The following is a 24,656-nucleotide window of genomic DNA, read 5'->3' as shown; positions in this document are numbered from 1 at the left end:
GACGTGGGCTGCGGGGAACCAGGTGCATTCTGCACCTCCCACCATGTGACAAAGCACCAAGCTCGGTGCGCAGCCTGTGTTGTCGGTGTTTGCTGCGGCTGGAAGGTTCCTCGGGAAGAGTTAACCCCGCGGGCGGGGCGGGCGCAGGCGGGGGCATCCGGGCCCCGCTCCCGCGGCCCCGCAGCGCCGGCCCCGGCCCCGGCGCGGTCCCTCCCCGCGGCGGGCGCAGCTGCGGCCCAGCCCGGCCAGCTGGCTCCCGGCCCTGCCCGCCAGCGTCCCAAGTCGGAATCCTGAGCGGCTCCGTGCCTGTGTGAGGCCAGAACCACCCGGCGGCACTGCCACGTTCGCACCGCGCCGGGAGGGCGGTCGCAGCGGGTTCCGCGGGGTGCGCGCGTTCCACGGCCCGCCCCGGCTGCCCCACCAGCGCGCTGCGGGGCGGCACTGCAGGTGGTGCTCCGTGCCCCTTCATGCTGCAGGGGTTCACAGACCCCATCTACCCGCTGGAGCTCTCCTCCACCCACCGCCCGGCTCCTGGCGCTACAGCCATCGCTGCTCCCGTCCCCCCGCGGGGCTCCCCTCCACTCTCCCCGGGTCTTGACCTCTGCCGGCAACGGGACATGGTCTTGTGGAGGAGCAGCGAGTGTCTGCTCACCATGGGCAAGTCCCCAAGGACAGGGCTCGCTGCCGTGTGCTGGCTGCTTTCAATCACACCACCGAGGCAGGAGGCCTTCAGAAGTTTTCCCTTGCAGAGGAAAACCCCACAGTTCCTGGTTGGGCCCCAAATAACTCCCAAAGAGCAGATTTTAGAATCCCAGATGCTTTTATGGGAAATTATGTGTTGTATAAAGCATAACTTGAAATTTTTATCTGGTGTGCCTTAATCCAAGTGGCATGAGGCTCAGCTGAACCATGGCAAGAACCAGACACCCATGGTTCTGGGCTGTGAAGCTATGTATCATGCAGGAATAACCTGCACGTGGATGGATGTGAGAAATACTGTTGAGGATCCAAAAGGAAACAACTACTGAAATCTTGGTCCACATGAGGACTTCTAGTCTACCCATAGAAGGTGCTGGTCAGGGCTAGCTGTCACCTACTATTTATGTAAGGATGGCATTGTTTAAGTCCCCAAAGATGAGGAAGAGAAGCTCAGTTTATTATCTCTGCTGACAGCAATATCCAAGGAACAATGCCATTGCCCCCAGCAGAGCTGTCCTCTGCCACACGAGATGTTTCAGTGTCTCTTCTGGGTCTCCAGACAGGAATGCATTGGTAAATCCCTAAATTCTTCCCACTAACATCCATCCTCTGTGTGGGGTGAATCCAGAGTTTATTATTGCAAACATAGAGGGCAACTACACTGACACTTGTGGCACTAGCCATAAATTCATATTAAAAGGCTTCAAGTAATAGCATTGCTGTGTAAAGGCAGCATTTGAAAAGCTTGTTTCCAAAGCTTAGCAGCAGGATTAGAAGGTTGCTGGCTCTTAGCTATGAGCTTTGCAGATGCTAGGGGCTGGCAAAGCAAAATCTGTATCATGTGAAAAAGTTGATCAGGTCTGACTCTCCCCTGCCGTGAGATTACTTTTCTCACTACAAAGCGTTTCTCCTCACCAGTAACTTTAAAGTATGTGTGGGCATGAAGATAGTGTATTGTTCAGCAGCTCACTGTTCTGCTGAGCAGCCACCTCGCTTGTTCTCTGGCTCAGGTTATAAACAGTGCCGAGAAGCTGCAAAATTGCTCACAGCTTAAAAGTCAAAATCATGATAACCTAGCCTATCTTACCCTACTGTGAGCTCTACTGAAATAATCCTGCTTAATCATTAAACCACAATAAAAGCAAGCCAAGGAGTTTAAGGCAAGAGCCAAGCGAAGGTGTATCAGAGCACTGCTCCAAACTTGAACTGAGCAGTCAGCTAGAGAGAGGAAGCCCCATAAAGGGATAGCAAAGTTGTTGTGCAAAGGGTCAGAGAGATGTGGGAGAAAATTCGTATCTGTTGGGATTGTCTGCAGGAGCCACAGTCAGCTGTGAGCTGCTCCTGCTAGTCAAGAGTCTGCAGTGGTGCTCTATTTACATCCTTTTTGCAGGAGATCATCTTGTTATCTAGAACACATATGAAATTCAAGTCTTGCTGTTGATGTAGGTGCTTTGGCTAAACCCTTATGCCTGATGATTATTGAGTTGTTATTTTACAGAATGGTTTACCCCCTTTGTACTGAAGGGTACAAAGACAGAAAATGGACAGACCTATTCCTTGCCCACCGTGCTGCATATTGTGTTAGAGCAAACTAATTTTTTCTAAGGCCATTTCATACACAAAGTGACGTTAAATTAAAAAAAAATGGAAAAGCAGGAAAGGAGAGAATATTATAAAAATAAAACTTCAGAAGACACACTGCTTCTGTCATTCTGGTGGAGGCACCGAGAAGAGGGTTAGACCCATGGATGTATCAGGAGCTTGCACTGATTCCAGGAGGATTATTCTTGTGTGCTTGAGTGCAGGACAGACAGAACAGATTTGGTCCTTGTTGCTTAGACTTTTCCAGGATGCTCAATTTATTTGTGCATTTCAGGAAACAGACTAGTACAGTCAGATGTTCTGTCCCTGGGTTCCCCTTCCCCCACCCAAAACAGAAATAATTTCAGGCTAAAAGCATCACCCATGCCAGAAAGATTAGAGAGCCAAATCCTTTCCACGGCAAAGGACTTACCAAAACCACCAGGGTTTCACGTGAGTAGGACTAAACAAAGAACTTCACCATAGTCTGTGACAATTTGGCTGAAGAGACAATAAGTCAATTTTGTATTTTTAGATCAAAATAATAGTCTGGATGGGGGAACACTCTTGCCTCAGCTTCCTTGAAAGTGGGGAATGAGAGGATTGGTATTGCTGAGATAATTGTGCAGAAAACTGATTCAAGTTTTGCAGTCCAAAATGGGGTATATTTTGTCTTCATTGTCTCTCTACCACCTCTTGCAGGATTTGACTGCAGCATGGAAGCATCCTGATATAACTTTACAGTCCATCATGTTGTTGTTACTGTAGTAACTTATTACTAGGACATCATGTGTTATCTTTATTGCTGCAGTACCTGGTAAAATGTACCACTGTTTGTCCACACACACTGTTATTACTGCCTTATTCCCCAAACTAATTTACTGCAGCATGCTGTTGTGTCTTATTGCTGCATTATCAAAATGCTACTTTACTGCAGCGGCCTGTGTTACCTTATTGCTACATTTATTCTGGTATTATTATGTCAGCTTACTGTCACTTTTTATGGCTGCCCTGCTACCATTTTATTATAGTACTCTATGGGATCTTAGTGCTGAGTTATACTGAGAGTACATTAATCCATTTGCTTTAGCCTAACGCTGTCTGCCCAGGCTTGTCAAACCTCCCTAGTGCTTTTCCTGGGTTTTGCCACAATAGCCACAAATACTCTGGATACTCTATTATCCAAATAACAGTGTACAGCCATATTTCACAGCCATAGTCCTGTAAGTATGGGAAGCTTTGTAACTCTCTTGCACTGCATGGACATTGTAAAAGCTTTCCAGACTGTCTTTCCTTGAAACAGTGCCATTTAGAACATAAACAGAGGTGGAAAGCTGATTTCCTAACTCATCTTCAACCCGATGAGGTAGCTGGAAGACATGGGACACTTACTAAGCAGCAGATTACTGCTTGCAATGCTCAGTGGGATACTGTTGGATGTACAAGACTAGGATCACTTGGAATAAGCAATGTCATTAAAAAGCAGTAATTCAAGGATGCAGTTCATGTGGAAGTAGTTACATGTTAGTATCACCATATGTGACATAAAAGAACAGTTCATATGTGTTCCCAGGAGAAGGTCTTGTCTACTTGCATGTTTGTTTTGGAGAAATTTAGTCAGGAAATGAGGAGCAGAGCTTTCTTCCCTCTAGGGAATATGCAGCTCTGTCCGCTCAGCTAGCCATTACTGAGCAGATTAGCTTGCACGAGTGTGCATTTAGATGGCAAGCTGTTCAGCATCCAGGCCCCCTGATGCACACCCATATGCATGCTCTCCGCATCTCTAAGAATTCCCTCCTTGCACTCAACTGTTCAAATACAGAATATTCCCCATAGGCAAAATACTATGGCAGCCAACATGACCATCCTGCAGGACTGAACCCAAGAGACAGAGCAGGGCACTTTGCTCACAGGGCAGCAGCACATCTCCAAGTTAAATTCTGGCACTTCTGCTCCCTGCGCATGGACCATAACTCAATTTCCACCTGTCCCATCACCTGCCTGCATCCTCCAGTCCTGCCCACATGTGCCCCAAAGCTGCAGGAAACTGAGGAGTACCTCCGCAGAGCTACCCCATCCTTCCCCCAGGAGATGACCTCTCCAGTGTCAAGAACTCTATCAGCATAGCAGAGATCCCCTGGTAACACTTTACTATCCTTTGCTACACACCAGAGTTTCATGCTTGCTATGTACATCTTGCTCAGGAATGCTCTGCAGACCACTTTGAAGGTTCACAAGACAGACCTCCCATGGGAAATGCCCAGAGGTTGGGCAACACTGGAAGTGGAGTTCGAGCAGCTGTTGGTTTACAGAGCCCCAGTGATGCATGGTAATGATGGGCTTGACAGAGATGAAAACACCATCTGAAAGGCTCTGAGGAGAGCTAACCTCTGCATTTTCCTAAGGATGACTAAGGGGACATGTATGAATATGCATGAATGGACAAGTGAGCCTTTTACATGAGGACCTGCTATTTCCTGAGGGGACCCTTTGGCTGGGTGAACAACAGAGGACAGATGGGTCCCGCAAAGAGAGCTAAGTGACAATTTGGAGGGAACTAAATATCTCCTTCAGAGGCAGAGCACCACAAGAATGTCCAGGCACATCCACAGCGGTTCTGAAGTCCTGGAACTCACATGTCATGTATGTAGGATGTGTAAGATGAATTTGGACTGAAGGCCTCAGATAGCAGGCTTTTAAGGTATAGGCATGTGTAAAGAACAAACATTATACTCAATATTCTACTGTACATTCATGCAGGTGTATGGATCTTAGGTATAATTGATAATAGAAGTTTTCTGGGGAAAAAAAAAGAGGTATCAGAATGAGAACTTTCATAGATAAAGAGGGAAGGTCCTTCTTCTGAGAGAAACTATGCTGGCATGTTTTTGTGCATACATAGGCCTTAGATATGAGAATAATACTTGCCTCAGAAGAATGTTGTCAATAGCCAGCTGTCTACTTAGCTAGATGGGTTTGCCTAGGTAGGAATGCAGACTTGTAGCCATGTAGCAATTTCTACCACCTGTACAAAAAGCCAATTTGCCTTGGCATGAGAGAAGAAGACCAAGAAACGTCTTGTTTCACATATGCTTTACATCTGAACTGCTTGCAAAATACAGGAGATTTTGTGGCACTAAGTCTTGAAATTTTCATATATAGACAATAAACAGTATGTGAATGCAGGCCATTTTCCTATCTGTAGCTAGTATAAGTGGGTTTTTTATTAAAGTCATTTCGGTTCTGTCCTCATCCTAATCTCTGTACTCTCAACAATTTGAAAAAAGCTACTGGGTTTGCTGTTGCACTGATGGGTTGTAGGTCAGATGAGTTTTAGTGGAAGCTCTTTTCATACTCAGAATGATGCTTCTCAGCAGGGTAAGTTATCTGAGCATGATATCACAGCTGGGTGTGCTGCTGTTTAGGAACGGTCACCTGGCACCCAGTGCCCTGCCCATTAACACCCTCCTTCTGCTGGTCCAATCTCCATCAATTCCCTCCTCATTGTAGACTGAATTTTGACATCTGCCCACATCAGAGTTGCCTTTCCATGTATACTTGTGAGCAGATTTTGGCCCTCTGTGATTGGAGCTGGAGTCCAGTTTGATCTGCTTGGAGTAAAGCTTGAACATCTAACATTGATTAAGTATGCATAACCTTAAATAAATAGAAAATTAAATAAAATATAAACCAACTCACTTTAAAATACTGTGCGTGTGTGTATGTGTGTGTGTACTTGTGTGTGCATTGCACATCTAAAACATGACTTTTGAGCATCAGGCAGAGTCTGATCACATTTGCACTATGCACACATGCAGAGTGATTCCGCTGACATCAGAGGATTTGTACCAGTATCAAAGTCTGACTTAATGGACCAGATCCTTAGGTGATGAAAACCACTCCTGCTCTCCTGACTTCAGCTGAGGATCTGGCCATCATCTCTGGACATGCTACATGCTATTGGATAGAAATGAGTGATGAACTTAAATAATGCCTTTTTTTTTTTTTCATTGCTTTAAAGGAGGAGAAACATAGGAAAGAAAAACAAAGTTAAAGTCAATGGATCTGCAGGAGAAATGCATTTGAGATTTTGTAAGCAGGAGAAGCAGCTTCCAGCAGATATTTTATTGGATCCAGACGGCCACAAGAAAGGGAGCAAGTGAGATTGTGGAGCCATCTATTACAGTCATGTTTGTGCCAGGGAGAGAGGAGATGCATAAAAATACCGATATCTCTCAGCTCTTCTTTCTCCTAGTTGTGGTTGGGTCTGTTTCCTTAAATAATGAGACAACAAGCCCTTGCCTTGTCGACCTCCTATGTATAGTGAAGTGTGCTCCTCCAAACCTCGGTTGGAAACAAAGTACCTGGACAGAGCTCGGGGTCCTTACGGAGCTGTGCAGGCAGGAAAGTGTAGGTGTAAACTATGAAGAGAGGTGCTCCCCTGGCATGTGGCTCTCCACTTCCAGTCACTCAGGCTCTCTCCCCTGCAGGGGACTGCTCTCCCTGAAATGCCCCGTCCCCAGCAGCGGTCCCAGATGTCTCTCCCACGGGGCGGTTGGCTGAAGAAGATGTCAGGAGGACTGCATCAGGCCCGTGAGGCGCTTGCTCGCCAGAGACTTTCCCTAGAGGGAGGGACAAAAAGACAGAAGAGATCCAGAGGTGTGAGTGATGCTGTAGGATGGTTTGGCCAAGAGTGAGGAGCAGGGGCCTTCCCTCAGAGCAGGGCACAAGGCCCTGCTGACAGGGAAGCAATCGCTGTGGGGTGAGCCTGCCCCCAGCATTTCATGTGCCTGTTGTTTTGCCCCAGGCAGGTGGTTTGGCAAGGAGGGGTTGTGCCTAGTGATGTCCAGTGGCTATTGCTATCAAGTTCACAAGGCTGTGCCCTGAGACACTGTCTAGTGAAGATATTTCTTTTCTCCGGTTACATAGGAACTGGTGAAAGCAAAGCCCTGTGCTACGCTTGCTGCTACTTGTCCTGCCCAGTGCTGTCCTGGTGGTGCAGAGCACTACCCCAGCTTGGGGAGTGATGCACAACTAAGGCTGTGGTGAAAGCTGAGATGAACTTCCCACAGCCTGTGAATCAGTACCACCTGCACAGTGTCCATCAGAAACAGATCTAGGAAAAAAGTAATTTCAGAAACAGCTTAGCATGTTCCTGCCCTGCTGCCACTCATCTTTGCCCATTCCTTGGTCTCTTTTCTCCTGGGTTGGTGCCTGTTCACTCCTGCCTGGCATCCCTGCCCTCCCTGTGGTCTCCTCCAAGCTGCCAAGGCAGGACCATGGCCATGGCAGCCTTGCTCATGCCCTGCTGGCATCCTCTTGAGCTTTCCCACTGACTGGTGGGACCAAGGACCAGGGAGAAGGTCACCTGCACATCTGAACCCTTCACTGGCTTAAGCCATATAGTGCCTGCTTTTAGGAGCAAAGGAGGACCTATAGCCAGTCTTCTCAATTTGCAGACAGCAGGAAGGGTATATCCCCATAGGGATACTGATGGCTTTGCAATTACTGATGTAACAGTGAAAAATTGTCTCAGATATTGCACCAGTTGCTGTGTTTCTTTGGTGAGCTTTCCTCTTGAAAAATGATATTTTTCTTAAAGGAAAAAAGTCTCGCTTGAAATAAACATTCAGGGAATACCAGAGAGCTGTGGAATACCAGAGAGCTGTAGAATACCTAGGAGCTCTTAAACAACCTCCTCTTCATTACTATATTTAGCCAAGATTTCCTTTGCAATAGGAAGTCTTACTAATTGCTGTTTCAAAGAAAGAGACACAAAAAGAGCAAGAGAAACAGATTATACAGTGAAAATGAGTATGTGCAAAATGTCGACAAAATTTGAAATGCAAAAATTAGCAGGTCATTTGAAATAAGTCTTTTTTAACAAGTTAACACTCTAAGAAAAAAGAAACACTTCCCACCTCCCTTTGATTTCTAATCTCTTTCCCTTTAGGGCTGTTCTAGGAAGATGTATCAGTTCCCTACAGAAGCCTCATTTCATTACTCAGATGTGTGACTTTCACCAAATAATTTGCTCAGATGCACGAACACACGTGGCCTAATCTGTCTGCTTTCTGTACATCAGCAATCAGCTGCTGGAAACACTGTTATCATTCTGACTGTCCTGCTTGGGACGAGAGACTCACAGTCTGTGCCTCACACACAGGGCTTGGCATAGGAATGGTCAGAGCTATGCAGACACTGCAGAACCACTGCCATTTAAGATATGCATGCCTTTTTTTTTTTTCACTATAAATCAAATTCTTGATTATTCTTATTTTTAAATGCACTTTTGTGAAGCTCGGCCCAGTGTTATCCTAGGAGGTGACCAAGTCTTCTGCAGGGCAACGTGGCAGTGCCTGGGGGGCTACAACCGAGGCTGTCATTTTGCTGCTGTTAAGGAATTACCAGACAGAGAGTGTCTGGTATACCAGACAGAGTGTGAATTATCAGTTCCTAAATCCCATTTGTAGGAAGAAGAAGGTAAAGATGTGTGTGCTAATTCCTGGAAGAATAACATGGCTGAGTTTAGAAAAAAAAAGTTAGTTTCCACCAATATTTGGATACTTCCTTCGGAAAAAATAAACAAATAAGCCTCCGGTTTATATAATGACTATTCAGTCAGACTCAACTAATCTGTGACAGGCAGCTCCTCTTGTTATCTTCTCACAGGCAGGTGGCTTGGGGCTATGCCAGCTCCCTGCGTCAGGGTCCGGCGGGGCTGAGGAGCAAACACTGTCCCACATCCAGCCCCCATTTCAACATGCATGTTTTCAAAGCAGGAAGGGGGAAATGCTGGTGATGGGCCAGGCTGAGGACAGGGGACAGCTGACAGAAAGACTGTCCTGGAGAAGGTGGTGGGTTGGAAACAAAGCAAATGCCTGCGGTTTGCGCAGAGCAAAATCTTGCTCATGGGTTTCCCAGTGGAAACTGCTTCCCGTTGCAGGGAAAGACAGTGGCCTCCATCTGCAGCTCCCCATCTCATGGGAAAGGCGTTACCCTGGGAACTGCAGCAAACTTCCCGCCTGCAGGCTGGGATGAATCCCCAGTGCAAAGCCCGTCTGTCTGGGAGGATAACTGTTCCAGGGAACAGCCTTGTGCACAGGAACATGCAAACAGATGGGTGCAAGAAGCTCTGTTTTTAGACAGCAAGAAGCAGGCAGCAATGTTGTCTGCTTGGCTGTTGTGTTCACCTCTGTGCTAAGACAGATGGCAAAAGGATCCCTGAAATTGCATAGATGGATTAATGCTGTGACATTTTTAACTACAAAAGCATTGGGACTGTAAGTGTAATGTCCAGCACACAACTATAGGCATACTGATATAGAGGATTTTCTTTCAACCAAAGGCAGGGCCAAGTGTCAGCCTCACAGCATGGGTCTGAGCAATATGAGTATCTGTGGGCTGGAGGCAGGTGGGATGCAGGTGTCTGGTTTGGGATTTCCTCACCTTAGACATCCTCATTAAAAAAAAAATGAAGAGGATCAGAAAAAAACAGCATTTCATTAGGAAAACTAGTACCTGTTTCCTGTTACTAAAATGAACAAGAAAGGAGCAAAACATTTTGTTACAGGTGGAAAAGCTGGATAGGATCCGTGATCGACCTGCTGATATAAATCAGCATGACTCAGTTGCTTTCATAGAACTGATTTACACCAGTTGAGGGGCTAGTCCATGGCATCTGTTTCAGGTTTAGCCTTCCAGGGCTTCTAAGGCACAAAGCCCATCAAGAGACACAAAAGGTTTGTGCTATCTGAGGAAAACCAAAGTGTAGCACACACAATGGCTCCTTTGGGATGGGGCAATGGGTCTCTCCCCAGGCAGCCAGTACTCTTCCCAGTATCTCCAAACCTACCTGCCCCCACTTGCCAGGAGGGTGTCCACAGCCAAAGAGTCCAGGATGGCAACAGCATGCCTTAGTGTCATTGCTTAGTGTCCAGAAAAGATGCATCCAGGTAACCCGTAGAAGGTGGCTGGTGTTCACCTCAAAACGGCAGAGGTGAGACACACCTCTGCATTGTCTGTGATCGCACAACCCTTCCCTGAGGCTGGCATGGTGTCAGTGCCTGAGTCAGTCAGGTGAAAGGCTACTCTGAGAAGCTGGAGATGTCTAAAATAGCTCATAGTTAGGTGAAATACAGGCAAAAAAAGTTCAGATCCAGCATGGAATTCCCTTGGGGACATCTCTGACAGAACAAGAATGTTTCAGATTATTACTATATGAAAGTATGGCACAAAGAACCCCTGGTTTCTTTAAAAAGGTTCAACCAAAATAAATTACTTTTTCCTTCCATGTGTCTTAGTTTAGCATGAAACCAGTGGCTGCCCCCATATTTCTACCTCTTCCTTCCCCACTGAAAAAAAAATGTCAACAACTGCCTTGTTTCCAGGAGAATTTTCATCTAAGCTGTGCTGGCAGGGGATTTGGAAAGCAAATGATCTCAAGCTCAGCACACTTCAGTGCTTTTACTCTGTCAGATGTATATGCTGAATAACTTAAGGAAAGATTAGAGTGGATGTAAGGAGTAAACTTTTTACATGGGGTCTAAAGCTTATAAAGAAATCCCCAGTCCTCCAGTTCCAAAATATTTGCCACTACTAATTAGGGTTACGACAATTAAAAGCCCAGGCTGTTGTCGCTCAAACAGCATAGCACAAGAAGGAGGGCATATATTGTACAGCATATGTTGTGTGTCATCTTGGATGCAGGAAGGCTTTCTTTTCTCTCATGTCCTGCAAGCAGCTGAGCTGTTACACAGCTTACAAGCAAGGTAATTTCCAGTTTTCTCTATGCAGCTGAATCAATGATATTTTTTTGCTCCTGAACACCAGCATGACAGGAGCCTCAGTTTTTAAAGGCAGTATAAAATCTGAATTGGAATAATCTAAAGAAAACATCAGGTAATTCTTAATAAACCTAGTGAAATTGTCCCTCAGAATCTGAGTCCAAGTATGTGGCCCATCCTACTGCTTGGATACATGTCAGGCAGAGGACTGCACCTCAGCATTTGTGGACCATCAGGACTCACTGAGGCTCAGTGAAATAAAGATTAACCTGTAGGTCACAGGAGACGGTTAGCATCTTTAATGGCTGAGCCTGCGCTGAGCAGCTACTAAACTAAAGTGTAAAATGCAATCAGCAATTATTTTAATGAAGCAAAATTCAGCAATTTAACACAGGCAAGAAGCCAAGTAAGAGGAAAAAAAGTGTCCGGGATTTGACACAAAAAGGAGATTGCACTCTTTTCAAACCTCCTGTATGAACCACTAGAGTTTCCATTGTGCTCTTCACTTTTATCTACCAAAACTAGCACTTTGCAGAGTTTGGAGAGAAGGCAAAGGCTGGGAACTGTCTTTTAAAAATAATTTTAAATGGAAGGTTTAGTTTTTTCCAGTGCCTATGGCTTCGCACAATGTTAACATGCTCTGCCCAGCACAGCACAGTTCCTATACCTAGCATGCAGACATTCACCCCCACCAGCATGCATAAGCCAGCACTCCCATGCATGTCATCAAAAACTTACCTGAACTCCCGGGCAGGATTTATCTCATAAAGAGCTTTGTGGCTGCAGCAATGGGGGAGAGTAGGCACGGTACAGCAGAACAGGCTTCTGTTAGCCATGCCAATACTGACCAAAGTGCTTTCATGCTGACTGCTCAGCTCCATGCTTTCCACCCAACATCTTGGGACTTTGTCTGCTATAGATGGCTCCGCTTCTTGCTTTGTACCCCTGTTTTGCACTCAGGGCTCTCCTTTTTCCAGTCTGCTGCCCAATCTGCTCCAGCCAGCAGCATCACCTTCCAGAAGGGGAAGCCATCTCCTGGGGAGCACCGTTGCCCCATCCCTCTGTAAGACCCTCAGCAGAGAACTGGGGCTAGTCTGCATCTTCACTGGAGATGAGCAAATCCTAATTCCATCAGCTTCAATCTGAGTTTTTTCCCATAGTGACAGAACTGCTCAGTTTTCCTACATTTTAGCTAACATACTACAAGAAATCTAGCAATGGGCAGACAGTGTCCTGCAACCACATTTTATTTCTGAAGAAAGAGATTGCCATGGCCCTATTCCTACCAGCACTGTTTGGTTTTCAATGTTATATTAGACTGCAGATCTTGGGGAAACTTTATTTTTGTGCCATTTAAAAAATATTCTTTTATTGGATTTTTCCATTAAAATATACATTGCAAACATAAGATAAACATAACATATATTAATGAAGTTAAATAAGAAACAGAATTAAAACCATAAACAATACAGGAAAATAACTTAGTTAACACAAAATAAACACAGAGACATAAACTACAAACATAAGTAACATAAATTAACACACAAAATATGGTGGACAACACCCTGACACAGACTAAAAGCAGGAGCTGCAAAGTGGCTGTAGAAGGTAAGCAGGGGAGTGGATGCTCCCTGCAAGCGGGATGCTCGCCCATTCTTGGCAGCACGGTCTCGTGAGTTACCCCCAAACTCCTGCAGAGTGGGCCCCACTCCTAAGGCTTGACTGACATGTTACATGAGCTTCTCACTGTTACTGCTGATCACAGTGAAGCTCAACCATCGTGAGTAAGGTTCCCACAATTGATATTGCTTTCTTCTCTTCTAGCTTATATCACTTATGGGAACAGTTTAGAACTGCAGTCCAATTAAAACCAGTATAATCTATTCCCATTTTATACTGTGAGGATTTCCTACACTTCCTAAGCGAGGCATTGAACTTTGCTCTGAGAAATACCAGTACACCACTGCATATGGCACAAACCAAGACCTCTGTATTCACCCAGTCCTAGTACAGCTTCCTAATGGCTGGAGTTCTCCTCTACTACCCCACCAGCACCACGAGGAAGATCCTCTTCGGTTGTGGAGCAGTCTGGGCTCCTTGTATCTGAGAGTGAGCCAATTTTGGCATTAGTTGAAGCTGCCTATGGACTGCAGATCCAGGACCTGTTCCTCCCTTTGTCAAACAAACAGGAAGACAGAGGTGCAGATGGATTACTGCAGCCAATATACAATGGTGTAGCAGACTGTTTTTTTCAAGCCACCTCAGAAAATGCCCTAACTGTATGTTGCTGGTCTGGCTCTCAGGCAGGGTGCAATTCTGTGCAAAGGACTCCGTTTGTTCAACTGCCTTGAGCATGACTGGGAGCCAAATATGTAAATATCTTGCACAGAGGAAAACAAACACCACTGAAATATCAAGCCGCTCTGGACTATCAGAATAAACTTGGCTGAAATCACAGCAGGGGCTAAGCATATCCTACCCACCAAACTACTTGCTAAGGTTGTGGTTTAGTATCTGCAGCTATCAGCTAGAACTGTCTGTAGTGGGAATGTACCAACTTTTATCTTCCAGAGTTTGTGTGTGGTTTGACTGAAATACAGTAAATTAATAGTACGTATGTTCTGAACTCTGTACAGTGCCTTTCATCCAGAAGGATCCTCAAGCACTTCACAAACCGTATGCACAAAGATCACTCACCCACTTTGCCTACTGCGGGCAAAAGGAAGCTGCCATCCCGTGCCAGCAGCATTATACAGCAGTGTTTTTAGGAAGGGAAGTGAAGAATAACTTACCCGCTAAAAGCAATGAATACTCATCTTTTAAAGGAGCCTCTGTATATAGAACAGACTACATAGCATACATGTAATACATGCAGCCTACCACTTACCAAACTAGGATGGGTACTATGACGATACCAAGAATAGATGGGATGTATTCGAGCATGCAGTAATGAGTGAATACATGCCCTGTGCAGGCCCTGCTCCCGGTCCTCCACGGCGCTGGGTGCGGACACTGACTAGTTATCACACATCAGAGAACAATCAGACAACAGGCTGCAAACATTGGCTGAATCTCCTTTATGCTTTGGGTACAGTCTGATGCTTTTTGTCACCTAAGTAATGCAAGTTCCTTTTCTCAGTAAAAGCCAGTATTTTTTAATGACCAGAGTAGTGGAGCAAGCGCATTTTCTTTTAAAGTAAAGTATCTTCCAAAGATAAAAATAACCCTTTTCCCAGATGTCTTTTCTTGATGCCAAATCTAAGAAACTTTGGAATCCATTCCTGTATCCTTCCCTGCTAGCTGTCTGTTCTGATAGCCATTTCACCAGCATCTCAGTATATGACCTTTTTATAGTTTCCAGTTTTTCAACCACTATTTTCTACCAATAACGGCTCAAACCTTTGTCTTTATTGTATTGCAGGCCGTGAGTACTTCCCCTGCCCTCAAATGCTGTTATCTATTTATGCAAGCTGGTAGATCTGGGAAAGTGAAAAAGTGGAAAAGCTGGTAAATATATGACAGTTTTATGAGATTATCAAGGAACCAGTTAAAAAGATGATATCAGGCAGCAATTCTTTCTCTAGCCTTACGCCTTCTTCACTCCATTCATGGTTACTATTTATAATACATCACAGTGACATACAGCTGTGCAAAATATCACACAGTTCACCTGAGAAAGATAAGATCCCATCAACACATTTCAAGTGCATGACACCATACTCATGAATTAAGAATAAGACTGAGTGTGACTTGGACTCTGATCCAACAGCAGACAAACCAAGAGGACATAAAAACCAGCATGAGGCAGTAGCAGTGGCCAAGGGATCAAGCTCATGATCAGGAAGATGGGGAAGTGGCAGCAGGGAAGAACAAAGATAACATGGAGATGGGAGACTACTGAGATCATCAAGAAAGGGACAGCCAGGCAGTCAGGGTAGACACTAAGGCTTTCATAGTTGTCTAATGCAAATGAGCAGATACATATGGAACTGAAACTAAACATGCGAATTTGGATTTCTGAACACTGAACTGAGATGCACTTACAGTCCTGAAACAAGAATTGTTCAATACAAAATTACCAAAACATAGCAGAAAACTAAAGCAGAGGAAATGCTACCATGGAAATGCAAGTTTGCCTCACTGCAAGAAGGAGGAGGGCATTTTAGGCTCCAGATAGAAAGCATCCTGGGCACTGAGCATGACAGCTACGTTGAATACAAGATCTCCAGCCCTATTCCTGTTTCTGGAAAAGTCATCCTTGCATGAGAAACCAAGGTGGGGTGCTGGCTCCAGAGCCATCAAGGATGTAATGTGGGACTTTGCCTGCAATGCTTCTGGATGAGAATACAAAACTATCAGGCTGCAGTAAGGACTACAGCAGCTCCTGCTTACCAGCTTCTCCTGACTACTGCACCTCTGCCTTCTATGTTTAATGAAGCTGGAGGAATCTGTTGATTCAGTTATTCACCTGTGCTTGGGAACCGAGACAATCTTCAGTCTTCATTGACTTGCTGTCCCATACACAATGTTCCATTCATAACGTCCAAGATTATTTAAATAAAAGTCATTAGAAAACTTTCATTCTTACATTCTTAATCTACAGTCAACTTCCCACACAGCTCAAACACAGACCATCTCATCTTTCACCTTATTCTCTTTCAGCCCTGAGTAGAATTTACCACTTGGAAAAGCTTTGTTCTTCTTCATACCTAACTCCTTGATACATTTCACACCACATCTCTCCTCTTTATCTGATGTCTTCTAGTATGCTCACTTTAAAATAAAATATCCCAAGTCTTTCAGTCTCACTACATACTCACATTTCCTCTAGGACTTATCATGATGGCTGCTTTTCCCGTTAAGTATTACACTCTTTATAGACTGTGTAAATGATGAAATATAAAGTACAGCCTGTAGTGTATCACATGCAAGCTGCAGGCAGCCATGGCAAGCCTGTGCACATCACACTTCCACTGCGCTGGACCACTATAGCTAGAGGAAGGAAGCAGGGAACACACAGGGAAAGTCATTTCCCACAGACTCCAATATCCAACCAGAAGTCTGGTATTTACATCTTTGCCCTCCACAGTCCTGGCTGACATTGTTGGTTTTGTCCAGAGCTGACAGGTCCTGCCATCACTTGGGCTGAGTTTCATAAGGGGCTCCAGAGAGCATCTCCCTTCTCCCAGGTTGTGCAAGTCTTCTCTCTGTCATCAGACAGTGGAAGAGACACTCAAGAGCTTCTTTGCTTTCTTCAGGTAAAGACCATTTTCAGTCCAGGAACGTAATGCTTAACGGTGTCCCACATCAGTCAGTTCAGCCAGAATTTGTAAAAATTCTGCCTAAACAATAGATCACTGGTCTGTCCAATCTCTTGTCCTTTAAAGCACAAAGACTGAGAACTCTGATCGTCTCAAAAGTGGTAATGTGTGTGTGTGTGCCTTTTGTTCTTAAAGAAATGTCATCTGGGAATAAAAGACAGAGTCACCACCTTGATACTGTCAGAAATTTTAACACCTGTTTTCTTACAGGGAAATTCCTTTCTTGAAATATAACCATTTTAGGAAAGTTTGAATTCAAGTCTGAGTATTATGACCCAGTTAAGTTACCCGTTACCTAAGTTACCTGTTGAAGCTGGTATCTATAGGTTTAATCCCTGTTATTGCTGGAGTACCCATTGCTGCTTTTAGAGATAATACTCAAGATGTAACAAAGGAACTCCCTCCTGTTTCCTCCTTTATTAAATGTAAATGGCTACCAGCACAACTTAGGCAGAGACTTGGTGGCTTCCTTTGTGAGACAAAAGCAGCAGTGGTTCCCCTAAATGTACTCATTAAGATATATTTTCCCTCTCTCTTGGCCCTGAAGGATCATCTCAGCTTATGAGAACTAAGCTTCTGTCTATCTGATTATTAAATAATTTCTAAAGCAGATGGAAAACTACAGTAGTTTAAACAGCTAGGCTGAGACTGCTGAGCTAAAAATAGTATAGCAGGCTCCTTTTAATTAGTACAATGATGAAATATGACAGAAAAGAGAGATGTAGATATATGGATTTGTGTGTATGTGTGTCTTTAAAATTAAGTTACTACCTCAATACTAGGTATTATTTATAACATATATGATACATGATGTCTGATTTTAATGATGCCATTTATCTTCACTTGGGAGAGAAGACAGGCTAACTCTGCTTTCATAATGTCAATCCTTGCTGTATTCAAAAGGAAAATTGTAATAAGATAAACCTGCCACCATGCACAGTGCCATCCTTTTTAAAATGAGGTGGATTAGTAAGTGCTCCGAAGCAATAGACTGTCAGCTCTGCAACTCCACGAGATCGACTGTTCCCCAGGGCACCATAGAGAGCATGGAAGAATCAGCCTAGCTTTATATCTGTGATTCCACAGCACAAAAGCCTGGCATAGGGCCAAAGGGGTCAGGTACTGTGATGTTTATCCTATCATTGTGCTGCCTATGTGTTTTTTGAGGACTCTTCAAAATTGAACAGAGGAGAAAAGACATCTGCCACCCCTCTGCTACAGCAGTGCTGGGCAGCACATGCCCTGTAGTGTTCTGCTGCACCATGCAGATGTGGCCCTTTTATGCTCACTAGATGACTGATGACCACGATGCTGGGTCCATTGGAGCACACAGCTGCTGGCCCGGCTGTGGTGGGGGCCTGCCATGAAGCACACTGACATCACAGCTGCAGGCTTCTGGCAGGTAAGCTGAGAAGGCTGAGGATACCTGGCCTGTTGGGTGCGGATCAGACAGATGTTCCCTTGCTCCAAGGGGAAACCAGACAGGGAGGCACTGCAAACTATGCCCTTTGGTACAGAAGGACCTGTACAGCGGTGGGCACAACCCCCTTTTGGCCATCGCACCAAGGTATCAGCTGGTACTTTGTAAGGACCTGGAATTAAGAGGTGAACAATCACCACAGTGAAAATTCCCCTGTCAAAATCTTCCGGTCAGTGTCTTCCGTAATGCAGATCAGATAGCACCTGGCTTTCAGAGAGATTTGATGCAAAAACTTGGTGCATTCATTAGTCATGAGCTGCCTTCTCCTGGTCAAAAGCATCAAGCGAAGGAAGATGAAACAGTGAGGCTTGTAGGAACTGAAGAGTGGTATAAAAAATTATGTAAAACCCTGTTCTTTCTTACTCCCCATTGATCCATGTGGCAAGCCTCTTGCTGGCTAGCAGGAATCCAGAGTGTCAAATGGTCTGGAGTTCATCTCTGTCTCCTGAGTTATGACCCTGAGATGAGCAGGAGCCCTATGGGTAAGACAACTTCCACTTGCTCCAAATCCACACTCCTGAAGCTTTCCACCGGTGCAGATGACCAATCTGGGAGTACTGAAAGATTTTTCAAGGGAGGCATTTAACCCAAGTAAGAGACAAAAAGCCTGTGACATTGTTTGCAGTTTGTCAACAAAGCTTTACTGTTTCTCTTTCTGAAGTGTTTCCTGTCTTTGTCAATCAAGAGATGGTGAGACCCAAGCAACTAAAACAGGCAAACCTAGAGAGTCTGATTTTTTTTCACTCAAGTGAAGACTCACTAAGGAGTTGGGCGTGTCTGGTATCCTGGCTACAAGCAGGATACAAGGATACAAGCTCTGGTATGGAAAGCAACACTGTAAGTACAGTATTATGAGCAAGGAAGGGATCATGAACCTCTAATTCCATGGTCCTGGTCTGGCTCTACGCCACCTACAGTGTTAGTGGAACAAAGTTCCCCAACTTCATACAGTGATGCAAAAGCAAACTGTAACAACATTAGATATATGTTTTCCCTGTGTTGCTAATCACAGTTGAAAAGTTATAGCAAAATTAATCAATTTTGTTTGAAGAAAGAATGAGCCAAAAATTATTTGAGTGACGTTATCAATTAGCCTGAAGTTCCAGAGCACTACAGGAAACAATAACTGATTGATGCTGGGAGAGAATTTTTAATACACATTTTAAATATTCTTATGACCTTACTAATAATCATAATGATGCAGAAAGAACAAACACAGTCAGGCCACTTTATTCCTTGTTTTAAGTGTCTTTGAGTTATTCCTCAACTAATAATTTTCCTGACATTTTTGCAAAATTACACATCTCCAAGTTGTGTTCTTGAAATCCACATTTAAATCTTGACATTCAAATGCAGTTTACATTAAAATTCATTGGTTTATCCAAAACCAAGTTCTTGGAGTTCTACCCCAAGTTTTGCATTATGTTTCCAATTCCTATACCTTTGGCAGGGTTTCCCAGTGAGTACGAAGGTTGTGGGGCACATCTGACTGGGCAGCCCCCCACCAGGCTGGCTTAGACCTCTGGGAACTGCCCCAGGAGATAGCATATCTGTGCATGACAAGGTGTGTGGCACAGACTATGTACTGCTGCTGCAAGGCCAAGCCTTCAAGGACCTCAATTCAATCAGTGACCATGAGATGGTGGAACTCAGGATCCTGCATGGAGGAAGCAAATTGGTAAGCAGGACCAGAGCCCTGTACTTCCAGAGAGCTAACTTTGACCTCCTCAAAGACCTGTTTAGAAGAATCCCATGGGATAGGGTTCTAGAATTGAAGGGGGTCCAAGAGAGTTGGTCAATATTCAAGCATCACACCTTCCAAGCTCAAGACCAGTGTATTCCCATGAGCAAGAAATTAGGCAAAGAGGGAAAGAGATCTGCATGGATGAGCTGGGATGTGGAAAAAGGAACAGGCTACACCGGAGGTCTATAGGAACATCATTAGAGTATGCTGGAAATGAGTCTGGCAAGTCTTTACTTCTGAGGTCAGCCATCAGGAATCCCAGACCTGAGAGGTAAGAGAAGAAACCTGGAGAAAGGCCTCCCCTTCATCATAGAAGATTGGGTTAGAGATCAGCTAGGTAGACTTATCACCAATAAATTCATGGGCCCTGATAGGATGTACTCACTGGTGATGAGGGAGCTGGCAGATGTTGTTGCTAAGCCACTCTCCATCATCTTTGAAAAATCATGGAGAATAGGAGATGTGCCTGATGACTGGAGGAAAGCTAATGTTACTCTCATCTTCAAAAAGGGCAAGAAGGAGGATGTGGGAAACTACTGGCTGGTTAGCCTTATCTCCACCCCAGGAAAGGTGATGGAACAGATAATTCTGGAGGTCATTACCAAGTGTCTAAAAGAAAAGAAGGTCATCAGGAGTAGTCAGCATGGATTCACCAAGGGGAAATCATGCTTGACCAATCTGATAGCCTTCTACGATGGCATGGCAGAATGGGTCAATAAGAGGAGAGCAGCGGATGTTGTCTACTTGACTTCAGGAAGGCTTTTGACACTGTCTCCCATAATGTCCTCATAGGTAGGCTAAGGAAATGTGGGTTAGATGAATGGACAGTGAGGTGGATGAAGAGCTGCCTGAATGGCAGAGCTCAGAGCATCATCATCAGTGGGGTAGAATTCAGTTGGAGGCCTGTGGTCAATGGTATTCCCCAGGGATCAATACTGGGTCCAGTCTTACTCAGCTTGTTTATCAATAACCTGGACAAAGGGATAGAATGCACTCTAAGCCAGTTTGCTGATGATACAAAACTGGAGGAAGTGGCTGATATACCTGAAGGCTGTGCTGCCATTCAGCAGGACCTTGGTAGGCTGGACAGTTGGGCGGAGAGAAACCTCATGAGGTTCAACAAAGGCAAGTGTAGGGTCCTGTACCTGGGGAGGAATAACCCCAAGTACCAATACAGTTTGGGGGCTGACCTACTAGAGATCAGTTCTGGAGAGAAGAACTTGGGAGTCTTGGTGGATGACAAGTTGACTATGAGAAATGTGACCTCATATTATTCTGCTTGCAGAATAGGCTCAGTGCTCCCCCGCTGAAGAAAGCCAAACACTGGGGGTCTGTTCCAGCCAAACCTTAACCATACACTTAACTTCATCATGCCCGTGCAGGGACAGCTTGAATATGTGATCCTGTAATGAGCAATCACTAAAGCACAGTGGAGCTCTGGGAACATGGGTTGCTGTATTGCTCCACTCCTACACAGCTGGGGACCTGCAGTGCATTTTGGAGAACTAGAGCATACAGAATTAACTTGATCTTAATTTAGTCCCCTGAGTACACCATAAAGTTCCCAATTTGGTAACGCTGTCTTCCGAGGACATTATAACATGCCAACAAAGTGACTGTTTTCTCATCTGATGAAAGTGACAAACTGCCACAATACAAAGTATAAAAAATTTAGACCCTTCCTAGTTGTGGTAGCTACTGTGCCATCAGAAGATGACATCTGATATCTGTATTAAGAAAAATGAAAGAAAATGTTTACAGTATGCTAGTCAGTAAGACAAAAATGAACAAAAGTGCCGACCAATCTACAACAATTTTCTTTGCACCTACTTACATTTTAACCCTACCATCCCAAACTGAGCTTGTCAAGTTACCCTTCAAATCAAATGCAAGAGAAAAATCCATCCTTGGCTTTGCAACTATAAACCCAGCCAGTCTAGTAAAGTGAGAGTTACTCTTTCATGTATTTGGCAAATCTGGGAGCAGAATTTACCACTTGGTATAAATATTTCTGCATAGTTTCTTTAAAAAAAATAATCTTGCCTACTCGTCTTCCTGGCAGACTCTTAGAAAGTAGTAAATATGCAGATGGGCATAGTGATATATTTTGTATCAACATATTTTAAATGTGTGCATATGCATTAGCTATATAAATACATTCCCCAGGAAGTCTGCCAGTGGATATACTACAAAGCCTTGTGTGTTACATTTGGGTTTGCTTGCGCAGTAGCACAGCAGCATCAGGAAGAACCGCTCTAGTTGTATTTGCTCTACGACAGCTCACAGTTACCTGTGCAGTTTCCTGTTTCCATCTGCATGTAAAAATGTTTTAGATTTATATAAATATACGTACATACACAAATGAGCAAGAATATCATAGAATCATAGAATGGTTTGAATTGGAAGGAACCTTAAAGATCCTCTAGTTCCAAACCCCTGCCATGGGCAGGTATAACTTTCACTAGACCAGGTTGTTCAGAGGTCCATCCAGCCTGGCACCTCCAGGGATGGTGCATCCACAACTTCTCTATCCAATCTATTCCAGTGCCTCACAATGCTCACAGTAAGGATTTTTTCCCCAGTATCTAATCTAAGCCTATTCTCTTTTAGTTTTAATCCATTCCCCCTTGTCCTGTCACTAAGTGTTCTCCATCTTTCTTATAGGCTCCCTTCAGGTAGCAGCGGGCCACAATTAGGTCACCCCAAAGCTTTCTCTTTTCCAGGCTAAACAATCCCAATTCTCTCAGCCTTTCCTCATAGGAGAGGTGCTCCATCCCTCTAATCAACTCTGTGTCCCTCCTCTGGACTCGCTCCAACAGGTCAATGTCCTTCCTGTACAGGGTACCCCAGAGCTGGATGCAGTGTTCCAGGTGGGGTCTCACCAGAGCAGAGGGGCAGAATCCCCTCCCTCGACTCTGGTTACGCTGCTTTTGATGCAGCACAGGACATGACTGGCTTTCTGGGCTGCCAGTGCACATTGCTGGATCATGTCGAGCCTCTAATCCACCAGCACCCCCAAGTCCTTCTCAGCAGGGCTGCTTTTGATCTTTTCATTCATCCCCCAGCCTGTATTGATACCAGGAGTTGCTCTGATCCAGGTGCAGCACCTTGAACTTGGTCCTATTAAACTTCATGAGATTCCTATGCGCCCATTTCTCCAGCTTGTCCAGGTCCCTCTGGATGGCATCCTGTCCTTCAGGTGTGTCAACCACACAATATGTACTGCATATACATATAGTCTAATGCCTTCATTATAAAGCTGTTATAAAGCCATAACAAAGTCTATGAAGTTTTGGTGAAATATTGCTCTGGGTGATACACGAAGACTATAGCAGTATGTCAAATCCATATGACATATCAAGTTAAATTGTACTTGATAATAATCAACACAAGAGTAATTCCCCACTGACCCAGCTGCTGCGTCTTCAGCTCTAGTGCTGTGCTTGCTCTGTACCACTCCATGCACAAAGCCTGTCCCATCCCGTGCTGTCCAGTATCTCTGCTCCTCCACTGCCTCTGGTCCTGCACCCTCTCCTTGCTTTTTCTGTTCTCGAGAAAAATTGCCACACAGACAGATCCCTGAAAGCAAGTGGAACAAGCTAGTCTTGCCCAAGCTCTGGAGTCCTACCGTGGGGGCTGGAGAGAAGCAGCCCTGGCCAATGTTCAATGCTGCCCTGTGCTGCAACATTCCTTCCCAACTGGACCAACTTCCCCCTCCTGGACTGGCTAGAGGTTGGAGACTAGCAAAGGACAAGAGAGGGAGGACATCTGCCCTTGAGACCCCACCATCCCCTTGTCTAAAAGATTTAACAGTGTTTCCATGTTTCTTGCTATTACTGTGCTCCTTTTCCGGTGCTGGTACCGTGAGTGAGTCAAAGGGTATTGCACATCACTATTTACATGAGCACTGGCAGGTGGGGGCAACGGAGGAAGCGGTTGCAGTGTGGTGGGTGGATATGTACGTGACGGTATGGTTAACCATGCACTATGGAACCATGTGGATACTGTTGCAATGGTGCTATGAGAACCATGCTCTTCTACTTCATTGAGCAAGGAAAAGCTCCAACAAATACTGTAGTGGGAACACAGCAAAAAGACAACTTTGCGTATAATTCTAGACAAAAATCAACTTGCTTTTTCAATGATGATAGGCTGGAATGAGCATTCTGGCATTTCTGCCCCCCACCCCCAACCCCTTCTCTAGAGCTACTATTTAGATGAGCTACAGTATTAAGAGAGAAGCTGCAAAGATGCTAGCTGCAAAAATAAAGGATGAAATAAAAGTCAAGCATCCACATTCCTCCCAACTAAAAATGAAGTTCTGAGGAAATGGAGGAGGGAAAAGAAAAGGAACTTACCACACTGCGAGTGAACTTTTCTAGAGAAGTTCTACGACCTTGCTCATTCTCTGTCTTAACAAGGAAAAAAGTGGGGAGAGAAAAATACAGAAAAAAACCCCTTCAGCTTAAATGCAGTCTTTCAAAACAGCAGCAAAATATAGAAAAGCAGCAAGTGGAAAAAGTTGTAAAAAATGTAAAAAGCAGAAATCAATGTTTGCAACAGCAAACATAAGAAATCAAAATGCCTTAAAGAATGAGAGACATCGCTACTTTTACTCTCAGAGAATGTTACCTTTTCTCCTGTGAGATTTTTGAATGGCTCAAACAGGTCTGTGCATTGCTGTGTCTTACAGCTATTGGTATTGATTTCTTGTTCATTGAGTTGTCCTTCTGGCTGTTTGAGCTGGGACCTCTGATTCTGGTTAACATCTGCCAAACAGCTGATCGGAGGCTCCCATCTACTTGCTTAGAGTGATGAAAAAAACACAGTAACTTTTACACTATTAAAAGCAATGTGTGAGTGAATACAGCACTGGAAGAAAACCACCACTGGACTCATTGCCAGGAAACCTACACTCTTCTACTTACCCAGAGGGTAGAAGCATATTTCCATTAAGTCTGGCTACATCAAAACAGAAGACAGCATACACATGTCTTTGAAAGGCCACAAAAAGATAGAAGGCAGATTTAGGACACCGATATTTC

The 24,656-nt window shown here is 44.6% G+C and overlaps 1 protein-coding gene across 8 annotated transcripts in view; it reads right to left on the bottom strand.

Annotated features, from left to right (window-relative positions):
• Positions 1-2,534: 2,534 nt before the first annotated feature.
• RGS6 (regulator of G protein signaling 6) overlaps positions 2,535-24,656 on the bottom strand; it is a 266,750-nt gene continuing 244,628 nt past the window's right edge. For 7 of the 8 annotated variants that reach the window (XM_027749251.2, XM_039389088.1, XM_027749261.2 and 4 more), the window contains 2 exons: positions 23,970-24,023; positions 2,535-6,902 (listed from right to left, as the gene is read on the bottom strand). In XM_027749251.2, the coding sequence (XP_027605052.1) occupies positions 6,852-6,902; positions 23,970-24,023 (105 nt within the window). In that variant the 3' untranslated portion in view covers positions 2,535-6,851. The remainder of the gene's footprint in view (positions 6,903-23,969; positions 24,024-24,656) is intronic. The other variant, XM_039389089.1, reaches the window with a different exon arrangement.

The sequence above is a fragment of the Pipra filicauda genome, unplaced genomic scaffold (genome assembly GCF_003945595.2).
Source record: "Pipra filicauda isolate LSUMZ 115617 unplaced genomic scaffold, ASM394559v2 scaffold6_size6359152_pilon, whole genome shotgun sequence".
In the NCBI taxonomy this organism is placed as follows: domain Eukaryota; kingdom Metazoa; phylum Chordata; class Aves; order Passeriformes; family Pipridae; genus Pipra; species Pipra filicauda.
Note: the sequence above shows the minus strand (reverse complement) of the source record. Positions and strands in the feature narration are given on the sequence as shown.